At 49.4% G+C, this 11,679-nt stretch overlaps 1 protein-coding gene across 1 annotated transcript; it reads left to right on the forward strand.

Moving 5' to 3' along the window:
- The first annotated feature begins 6,554 nt into the window (after window positions 1-6,554).
- LOC125521832 (protein NRT1/ PTR FAMILY 5.1) lies at window positions 6,555-10,605 on the forward strand. The gene is made up of 3 exons (XM_048686894.2): window positions 6,555-6,751; window positions 6,845-7,062; window positions 8,917-10,605. The coding sequence occupies exons 1-3, from the start codon at window positions 6,643-6,645 to the stop codon at window positions 10,384-10,386; spliced, it is 1,797 nt and encodes a 598-aa protein (XP_048542851.1). The 5' UTR covers window positions 6,555-6,642; the 3' UTR covers window positions 10,387-10,605.
- The last annotated feature ends 1,074 nt before the right edge of the window (window positions 10,606-11,679 follow it).

Raw genomic sequence — 11,679 nt, forward strand, 5'->3', positions numbered from 1 at the left:
TTCAATCGACGCACCCAGTGGGTGTACAGATGCAAAGATTTTTGGAAAGAGTCTTCAGATAGCATGTCCTAACAGAACAAGCGGTGACCAACTAACCTGAACGTTGCTTTGGAGAGCCGAGCTGGCGTCGTAGGCGGCCTGACTGGCGTCCCGCACCGTCTTCATCTTCTCCATCATGATGCCCGCCTGGCGTATGGCTTCCTTGGCAGCATTCATTTTGTCCTCTGGGACATGATGGGTCGCAAAAACTGAAGGTGGGTCGACAGGGGCCTGAGCAGTCGACGAAGAAGGCAAGGCACTCGACAGTGGCACGACGAAGGTAACAGAACCCCGATTGGCGTCGCCAGTGTCCTGAACGACTGGTTCCGCCCTCGGCGTCGACTGTGGCACCTTGCTTGCAGGAGCTTGCCTATTCTGCCTCGTCAAAGGCCTCTCGGACTCTTCATCATCATCGGGGAGGTCGATAATGTTGGGAGCTGTGCAAAGTTCAATCGCCAAAATCACATCACCCAATGGTGCACATTGCAGTTGAGTCAACCAAATAAAGACAGAATGGCAGAAATCATACCCAGATTGGAAGTGACCACATCCTCCATTACCTCATCCTCGTCCCTGTAAGCTGAGGTCCTGGAAGTAGCAGCGCTGCCAGTTCCAAAGCTCGTCTGGTTAAAACAAGAAAAACAAATGGCACGGGGCGTCGAGTGAATACAAAGGGAGACACTCACGCAGAAGCGACGGGGATGTCAATCTTAATCTTCGGCAACGCCTTCCGAGTCTTCGGCTCTGCAACTTTGGGATGCTTTGGCGCTTTTTCGGTCGGGGTTGGTGAAGAGATCCGAGGACGCTTTGAAGACTGACCAGCCTGGGCAGTCGCCTTTTCGCCGGCACTCGGTCATTCTTGGTCAAGCTTGGATCGCCTCTCCCTGCGAGGAGGCGACTCGACTTCTTCTTCGTCACTTGAGTCGTCGCTTCCTCCGTCCCCTTCACCATCAGAAGTCCATTCGCCACTGTCGCCGCCGCTCGCCTCTCCTTCCAGATCTTGCTCTTGCTCTCCATTGGGCATTGAATACATTTCGATAAGGGCCTGAAAGAAAGCAGGAAGAATAAAGTCAGTCGACGCGGTATAGACAGCTGCGCGAGTGAATTTAGATTACAATCAAAAGCTCGGAATCGGACCTTCTCTGGTACATGGGACTGGTCGAATGGAGGAACTCTCCTGGCTCCCCTAGGGTTGTCCTTGTTTTTGGTCATGCCCGACAGCCACTTCTCCAGTGTGTCGTCATCGACCTCCTCCGGGTGAATCCGAGTGGAGTCGTCAAGACCCGAATACATCCACATCGGATGGTCTCGAGCTTGAAGAGGCTGGATGCGCCGCTGGAGGAAGACCTCCAAGAGATCCATACCGGTGACCCCGTCACGGATAAGCTGGACCACTCGCTCGACCAGCACCCTCACCTGCGCCTTCTCCTCCGGGAGCACCTTCAAAGAGGAGGGTTTCCTCACTCGGTCCATGGTAAAAGGAGGGAGGCCAGTCGACTGGTCCTTGCAGTAAAACCAGGTCGAATGCCATCCGCGAACCGAGTCGGAAAGAATCATGGCCGGAAAGGAACTTTTCCCTCTCATCTGAACACCAAGACCCCCACACATCTGAATCACTTGAGTTCTCTCGTCACTCGGATTGGCCTTTTTCACCGTCTAAGAGCGACAAGTGAAAATGTTCTTGAAAAGACCCCAGTGAGGCTGACAACCCAGGAAATTCTCACACAAAGAAACGAAAGCAGCGAGATAAACGATTGTGTTGGGAGTGAAGTGGTGGAGTTGTGCCCCAAAGAAGTTCAGAAATCCCCGAAAGAAAGGGTGAGGAGGCAAGGAAAATCCACGGTCGACGTGGGTGGCAAGGAGAACGCGCTCACCCTCCCGAGGTTGCGGCTCGGATTCCTTCCCCGGAAGCCGCGCCGATTCATGGGGGATCAGCCCTCCTTCGGCTAGGTCATCGAGGTCCTCTTGGGTGATCGTCGAGCGGATCCAGTCGCCCTGGATCCAGCCCTTCGGTAGGCCGGTTTGCGAGGAAGATCCACCCCGACTGATCGCCTTCCCCTTTCCCTTTTCCGTCGCCTTCTTCGCCCACTCCAGAGCCACCGTCTTCTCCTTCCCCATCATCGCCGGCGAGACGCGTATGGAGCGGTGGTGCTGGGGCGAGAGCGAGCGCGAGCGCGACGAAGGAGCCTGAAGAGGAGAAGAGATAATGGAGACACACTGTTCAAGAGACCCCGGTCCGACACCTTATATGAGGCCGCTTCCGAGTGGCTGACTGGTAGGCCCGGGTGGTCCTGTCAAATCCCGTAACAATCGCGCGCGCGATACGTGGCGAAAAAGGTGGTGCGGGGATCGAGGCGGCTCCGCCCTATCCCATCTGATTACTACAGCCTCCCCCGTCCCGCGCGCTTCCCAAAATTCGGATCCCGCGAAATCTGCGGGCAGCAGAACAACTTGTCAGACCGAAGATCTCCTCCACACCATCACTCGGAGCCTTTCAAGTAAAGAAACTCACTCGACAACAAACTAAGAATGGATCAAGGCGACTAAAAAGGAAGTTGCTGTCATCACTCAGGTTCATTGATCCGAAACAAGATATGCTCATGACATGAAAAATGAGTCGGAGAAGTGCTCAACCCCTTTCCCACTCAAACCTCGATCCATTCGGGGGCTAATGATGAAGCTATGTACCTAGGGTAGGGTCATGGACCTGTCCCAGCTGCCCTACCCAAGGACATCTCAAGAAGAAATCACCTTCCAATCGACTTGGAGGTGTTCCACTCGACAGACTTGAAGACACTCGGCCAAGAAGCAATCACTTGACCAATACCAAACCACTCGACGGCTAGGAGACCTAAAGGCACTCCGCACGCTAACAGTCAGTTATTAAGTAGCTTTTATGGTCATCATAACACTTTATTAGGGGCGTTACCAGTAACGCCCGACCTTAATGTATTTAAAACCCTGCACAACTGAGGGCCGGAGGGGTCCGGCGAACTCTATATAAGCCACCCCCCTCCTCAGTGTAAAGGGTTCGCACCCCTGTAATTCATACACGCATAATCCAGTCGACCGCCTCCGGGCTCCGAGACGTAGGGCTATTACTTCCTCCGAGAAGGGCCTGAACTCGTAAACCTCGTGTGCTTACAACTTCTCCATAGCTAAGATCTTGCCTCTCCATACTTACCCCCCTACATTACTGTCAGACTTAGAACCACGACACTTACCGCTTTGGAGATGCCCTTAGACTGTATCATTTTTGCAGAGATAACCCTTCACTTTATAAAATCAACCCATAATTCACATCGTTCACTCCCACTAGCAAACCTGTATTCTTAATATTTTGGCTAAAACATAAAAAGTACTCCCTCCGTCCCATAATGTAAGACGTTTTTTGACGTGTAGTGTCAAAAAAGTTTACATTATGGGATGGAGGGAGTAATATATTGAATTGAATGTTCGATTATGGATCCGTTTTGACTGTCATCTTTGTCTTGATGAGATATTTGAAACAAAATCATTGCTGAGTATTTTTGATTTTTTTTCTTGTTTTAAACTTTACTCAAAACTTGATGTACTGGTCATAAGCACGTACATGTCTAGGGAGGGAAGGCAGATGTTTGTAGTCATGTTTCAAAAAGCATAATAATAATAATAATTTTGTAAACATATACTCCTTCCGTCCCAAAATTCTTGTCTTAGATTTGTCTAAATACGGATGTATGATACATCTGTATCTAGACAAATCTAAGACAAAAATTTTAGGACGGAGGGAGTACTACATTGATCTTGTTTTACAGTTCTCATAAATACAAAGATGCCAGTGAAAACAATTTTGAAACAATTGGTTCAAAAACATTTGACACAATTATTGATGGGAGAGTGAGAACATGACATATGGAGTGCGGGTTGATTACCAACTATCGGTTTCTTAGGTCAGACCGTCTCCCTCTACCCAATGGCTTATTCAGCACCTGTGCATTTGGTGCATGAATTAGACGGGTGCACTATATATATATATATATAGATGGGGCACTTAGGTGCCCAGGCACCTTGATTGTTTTGAAACCGTGGTATATTTAATTTGTTTCCTAACTATTCTTCATGCAAGACTTTCCATGCTTACATTTTATTTTTGTCTTTTAAATATTAGACATGCAAGACTTGCCATATAATAAATTGTATTAATGTTGATTTGTTTTGAACTGTCGCGGGTGTCTAATACGTGTATTTTTGTTTCCTAATACGGGTATCTAATACCTACCAACGAAATTATATATATACGCAGATACCTATATATATTTAATAATTTATTTTTGGAACTGTTACATTTTGTTCGTATGTATGTTTCTAATATATATTCAATATATCATATGACTAATGTATGATACCCACGCTATAATATACCTTACGGCGATAAGAGTGAAACATACCTCCTATTTATTTACCCAATTTATCGTATACCCTAATGTCCAAATTGTACATATATACCTATTAGGTATATATTGGATATATCTATGGTTATACCAAATGGATGTTCGTATGTCTGTTTCTAATGAATTAATTTCCAAGGTATATGGCATTTAAAAAAAATTAAGACCGGGTCATACCCATGGTCTCATATACGTAATATATTGTATTTCTATTGTAAAAAAAAACATTTCCACGGATGAGTACAACGTACCTTTTACTAATATATATATATATATATATATATATATATATATATATATATATGAAAAATGTCTTCATACGCATTAATTTTTTATTTGTGTCTCTCCTATTTCTATTAATAGCTGTCAAATATGGAATGTTGCCATGCGTGGAATTCTCTTTCCTATTTGCTACTACTACATAATTATAGCCTTGCATGCTACTAATGGTTCATATTTATGGTAGTTATTCTGCATAATTATTTCCAAATCAGTCAATTGTAATGTAATACATGAACACGCATCTAAATGCAATCGAGCGGTCGAAAGGCTAGGAGCCTGGGCACCTAGGTGTCTCAAACTGACTGAGGAATAGTTATTCTTCACCCCCTCTCTATTTTGACATCAAGGCACCGTATTTTTACGTTTCGTAAATTTTGTCTTATTTTGCACATAAAAAGAGAACATAAGAAAATATGTACTCGCCGTAAAAAATATTTTATATTACGTAAAATTACGAATGTAAAAACATAATGTAAAACATACATAAAATGTGATTTTTCTGGTCTTATAACCTATATTTTTGCTTTTTTATACCAAATTTTACATATTGAATCAATATGCATGCAATTATTTATATCCTAAACGTAATTTATTTAGGAAGTGATCGTAAAATTACCTCGGATGAAGAATAACTTTTATATATCCACCTGGTAAGAGCATTTACAACCGTACTTAGAAAAAGTGAGCTTCTAAATGTCCGCGGATGCGTACGACGGACAAGCCTGATCACCCCTCATTTCTCACACATTCTAACCACATTCTTCATTTCAAATCCTCATTTTCAGCGACAACCATTTGATCCACCTATATAAAATAAACTAGCAAACTAGTTACTTGTCATCGCATATGTCGATGACCTCCTTGCCGGAACCGCCGGCCTTGTCGTCATTGACAGCCGGGCGAAATGCTGACTCCTCGTCCTCGTCCTTCTCGTCCGCAAAAAGCTGCTCATGCTTCACGTCCGCCTTCGCCTCGTGGATGAAGTGGCAGTTCGTCGCCACCGTCGCCTCAGATTGGATGGACTCGAGGATGGCCTGCTGCTCCATCGCCTCCTTCGCTTGGGCGAGCTCGAACTCCATCAACACTTCCCCCATTGCTGAATTCGGCCTGCTCCATCATTGACGCCACCTCCTCGTCCGACGTAGGCTCCTCCTCTAACACCTCCACCTCTTCCATCTCCTTGTCTGGCGCCTCCTCCTCCTGGGAGTTTGGAGGCAGGCCGACCATAGCATGGTGCAGTGTGCCTCAATAACGCGCATCTTCGCATGGATCTCCGCCCGACGCTCCAGAGTCAGCAGCTTGTAGTACGTCACCTTGGAGCGGACCGCGGCGGCTGGCAGAAGACGAGCTCAAATTGGAAGTGAGAGAGGAAGAGGAGGGAGCAGCGGCGGCGTGGACGGAAGCGAGAGGAGGAGAATGGCGACGAGGCTAGGGTTGCCTCACTGTCCGGCTTAAATAACTGTGTTTGACCTCTCAGGCGGCGCACCAGAGCTGCTTCATGAATACGTCCTCACCGAATTGGAGGAGGCGCCCGATGGACACATGGCTTTTTGCATGGGTCCCGGCTGTCAGTCTTACATATTGGGCACGTCCGGGCCTCTTCATATCTCTTTCATGTGTAGATTGAATTTGAGGTGTCCCGCTAGTTGGATGGCAATTTCGTGACACGGCCGCCGATGCATAGATAGTTTTTGAGGGATCCAATTGTGGAGGTAATCTCCCGTAAGTTTAGCATTTTCCTGATAACGACACGTGCCAAAGGCGGAGGTGAAGCAAGTAGCCATCCGCCACTCCATAAAAACTCTAATCATTTTGCTCCAGCCAAGCCCATTTCGACACACCACGAGGCACGCACTAGAGCCTACAGCATACATCGTCCGATCGGCCATCGATGGAGGAGCTCAAGCCGGAGTTCACAAAGGACGGCTCCGTCGACCTCCGCGGCCGGCCGGTCGTCGCCGCCCGGACCGGCCGCTGGAAGGCCTGCTCCTTCCTAGTCGGTGAGTGGTCAGTACAGTACCAGGCTCCGCCCGCCATGGATCGACCTCCTTCTGATGAACCCGCGCCGCGCGCATATATATGGATGGACGCAGGGTACGAGGCGTTCGAGCGGATGGCGTTCTACGGGGTGGCGTCGAACCTGGTGGTGTACCTGACGACGCAGATGCGGCAGGAGACGGTGCCGTCGGTGCGCAGCGTCAACAACTGGACGGGCACGGTGTGGATGACGCCCATCGCCGGAGCCTACGTCGCCGACGCCTTCCTCGGCCGCTTCTGGACCTTCACCGTCTCCTCCCTCGTCTACCTCTCGGTCAGTACCATCTCCCCGATTGATCTTCAGTCCAGTGGAGCCCAATTTGATCCGCAATCCAGTATGTTTCACAAGCCACAACGCATCATTGACACTGAGAGCTCATCCTCAGACATGGTTTCACTCACAGCACATCAGTAGTAGTAGTAAACTAGTAACTCTGATGAGTGATGACTCGAACAAGGCACTGCAGTAGAAAACGTACCAGAAATTACCACGCTAGCGGCGGCTATTCGAGAACCACACCATGTCTGAAACTCGCCGGAGAGACAAGTCAGTCAGAGCCCGACGCCGGCAGTAGAAGATTCTTACGGACAATCGTTGTCAGCTCAGGCCGACCAACCAGGACTAGTGTTTTGTCATGACGGTTAGGATTACGACCGGAGAAGAAAAACGCATTTGGATTTCGGAATCTTTCGGCTGGGAGGCGTGGGCGAAAGCTTAGTCCTACTCTGCTTTGCTTATCCTGTTTCTGCGCTACACGTACGGCGGCCCCACCGGCGTCCATCACACAAGGCGTATGCCGATCGCTGTACCCAAAGCATGGCAAAAAGGCTATCATGTCCATGCCAATCCAGAACCAAGATTTATAGTACGGCTGGAAAACCCTTCACATGTGTCACCGTCCATGACAATAATGCTAAGAACTACACTATGAAAATGTCTTAGATTTTGAGACGGAACTGGTAGTATTCATAGTATATCTTAGTACAAACATTAATAATAGTAATATTTTTTGGACAAAACGGTGAATTTTATTGGCTTAAAATGGGCATTAAGAAAGTCATTAAGACCAAAGCTAAGCCTAGATGAGAAAAAATAATACTCAAAGCGATCAGATTCGTGATTGCAAGCTACAATAATGGCCTTATCCGTACAGAGCATCTCATAACACCACAAGGACGCCGAGGTTCTTCAACAACAACGCTTTCAGGATCTAGCCACCCAAAGTCAAAATATAAGTTTTCACCTTGAAGAACCAGTCTGATCATATCTGAGCAATGACTTTAACAAGGTAACGACGTAAAAATATCGCCATTGCCAGGTTTAACCAACTTAGGTCAGACCTAGGCCTTCATCCTAGAGCTCGAGACCGGATGCTCGAGTTGCACCACTATCGACGCCAATCATGGGTTGTCACCACCACTTTTCTACGATCCCAGCAGCTACATGCGACGTGCGACTGTGAACGATGCACAACAATCCTTCTACACCAAACCGTCGTCCATAGTTTGCATTTTTTGCATTCTACTATAATTTACACATAGTGTAACTAAAATAATGTATTTCCTTTAAGAAGAGGATTAAAAAAAACTTACACACAACTTTACACCGAAATTGCATATTATCGTAATATGCAAAAATAATCATATAATCATGAAATTTTGGCACATATTATATAGTATTTGTGTGTATATAATTACACCCAGCCAACCCCCACCCCCCCTAAAAAAATTATAACCAATAAAGGAAATAAAAAAGGAAAAAGAAAGTATGCTGCCTAGAATTAAACGGGCGCAACCAAGACAAAGAAGTCGGCCGGTACCGATTTGACTAAGCAAAACAATGCGCCAATCGATTCCTTGCAGCCCAGCCCAACAACAGAATTAAACAGAAAAAAATGAAACCAGCACAGATCTCGTAGCATGATCCAACGAACAGAAAATTGACTGACCAGAAAATAAAAAGTCAGCTGACTGAAATGTAGCTAAAGTGTTCCGCTTGTGATTCAAAATGGAAGATTCAACATGCAGTAAAAAAACAAGCAAAATTTCACCATTTTTCTTTCAAAGAGTATGAGGAAAAGGGAAAATTTTGTGGTTAGTAAATGTCGGATGATTCATGTTGTTGCAGGGCATGGTTCTGATAACCCTGGCCGTCTCCCTGAAGCCGCTGCACCCGCAGTGCACGGCGGGCGGCGACTGCGCCCCGGCGACGCGGCAGCAGGTCGCCTTCCTGTACGCGGCGCTCTACACCATGGCCGTCGGCGCGGGCGGGACCAAGCCCAACATCTCGACGTTCGGCGCAGACCAGTTCGACGACTTCGACGCCCGGGAGCGCGAGGTCAAGGCCTCCTTCTTCAACTGGTGGCTGTTCAGCTCCTTCGCCGGCGGCCTCGTCGCCGTGCTCGTCCTCGTCTACGTGCAGGAGGAGGTCGGCTGGGGCGTCGGGTACACGATCCCCACGGTCGGCCTCGCCCTGTCCCTCGTGCTCTTCTACGTGGGCACGCCGTTCTACCGGCACAAGCCGGTCACGCGGAGCACGGCGGCCGGCCCGGCGAGGCTGATCGGCAGGGTGCTCAGGGCGGCGTACGCGAACCGGGGATGCCCGCTCACCGGCGAGCTGCACGAGCATGACAAGGCGTGGTACGCCGCGGCCGGGAAGCGGCTTCTGCTCCACACGGAGGGTAACTTCAGGTTCTTGGACAAGGCGGCGATCCGTGAGCGTGAGGCGTGCACGGTGACCGAGGTCGAGGAGGTGAAGCTGATCGCCGGCATGATCGTGGTGTGGCTGGTTACCCTGGTGCCATGCACCATCTGGGCGCAGGTGAACACCCTGTTCGTGAAGCAAGGGACGACGCTGGACCGCTCCGTCGGCGGCGTGCGCATCCCGGCCGCGTCCCTCGGCAGCTTCGTCACCATCTCCATGCTCATCTCGATCCCGATCTACGACCGCGTGCTGGTGCCGCTGGCCCGGCGGCGCACGGGCAACCCGCGCGGCATCACCCTCCTGCAGCGCCTCGGCGTCGGCTGCGCGCTGCAGGCGCTCGTCGTGGCCTGCGCCTGCCTGGTGGAGGTCCGGCGCATGCGCGTGATCCGGGAGCGCGCCGCCCGCGGCCCCCACGACACGGTGCCGATGAGCGTCTTCTGGATGCTGCCGCAGTACGTGCTGCTGGGCGTCGGCGACGTGTTCAACTCCGTGGGCATCCTCGAGTTCTTCTACGACCAGTCGCCGGAGGGGATGCGGAGCCTCGGCACCACCTTCTTCACCAGCGGGCTCGGCGTCGGGAACTTCCTCAACAGCCTGCTCGTGACGCTCGTCGACCGGGCCACCGCCACCACTACCGGGGGGAGCTGGATCGGCGACAACCTCAATGACTCGCACCTCGACTACTACTACGCGTTCCTGCTGCTCCTCACCGTGGCCAACATGGCGCTCTTCGTGTGGGTGGCCATGCGGTACAGGTACAAGAGAGAGTTCTTGGAGGACAGCGGCGCAATGGAGACCGAGAATGAGATGGTGGCCGGCGGCAAGGTAAAGGCGGACCTGCCTGCGCGTCTGCCTGACAACACAACAAGGGACAGAGCATATGTACTGGAGTAGCAGTATATTGTACAGAGTACTTTTTTTAGGGGTTATAAACCAACCTTTATGGATCGAAATCCACGTGTAATGGAATAAAAAAGGATCATGAGGTTGAATCAACCAGGTGTATAGATTCCGATCCAGCGAATGTGAAAACTGGGCTAACCTATCGGCGTCGCGATTAGTTGCTCTGCCTTGAAAGTAAAGGAAACATTAAAAGCTAATGATTGCATTGTATCCTCCACAGCTAGCTTTGTCCATGTCGTTGCTTGGAGTCCGATGCAATTATAAAATTGTGGATCATCAAATCTTCTGCAAGAGCAAGTCCTTTGGGTCACGCTATAGCCTCCAAAGTTGCTTCATCGGTTATCCCTTCTATCACCAGCGCCGAACTACCAACATAATTTCCCATGTCATCTCGACAAACAGTCGCGGCAGCTCCTTTGTTATGAGCCCTTGATACTGCAGCATCTACATGGACCTTCGAGAAACCTGGCGGAGGAGCCTTTGGTCTGACCCTTGCTGGAATTTGCACACCTCGTGTTATCTTTGCGTTGGTTGGTAACATCTCAAGCTCGGAAATCAAACGTGTGATGAACTGGTGAGTGGTCTAGGGGCTTTGAAAGATTTCATCATATATTGCCTTCCTCCTCGCCCATCAAATCACCCATAGTGTCACTGCCAACCGGGTAAGTGTTGCATGCGATACCGAGTCCAACATGGAGAATATCCACTGCTTCGCGTTCGGCTCAGTTGTTTCACATAGATATTCCGCCAGTTCCCCATTAACCAGATGTTGAGTAAACAGGCAATTTCTCGATTAAATTAATCCACGAGTAAATCACTAGCATGACATTGACACAAATAAACGCATACTGATATTCAGTCAAGCTAGCACACACTGCGCTAATTGCAGAAAGATCTACGTATAACGCTAACATGACTAAAACAGAAAACAGTAGGAGCGGGATAAACGAGTTATACCCTCCAGTAGGCCATGGAGAGGCCGCGGCTTTGGTGGCAGCAGCGGCGTCCTCGGCGGCCTTCTTGTCGTCTTCAACTTTCTCGGCGGCGTCACGTTCGACGTCGGTGGACATGGTGATGATGAAGGCGACGCAGACGTAGAGGAAGTAGACGATCGGAAGCGAGCAATCGCGTAATCGCTGCCCAAAAACCTATTCGCCCCTCACCCAGTACAGGAACCAGAAGGGCGTGGTTTCGGAGACCTGCTCTTCCGTCGACCGTGTACGCGGCGGACGGGATGGAGTCACCAGCGGTAGCAGTAGCAAAGGAACGACGGTGGGCGTGCGC

The sequence above is a fragment of the Triticum urartu genome, chromosome 7A (assembly GCF_056163025.1).
Source record: "Triticum urartu cultivar PI428250 chromosome 7A, HENAU_Tu73, whole genome shotgun sequence".
Taxonomy (NCBI): Eukaryota; Viridiplantae; Streptophyta; class Magnoliopsida; order Poales; family Poaceae; genus Triticum; species Triticum urartu.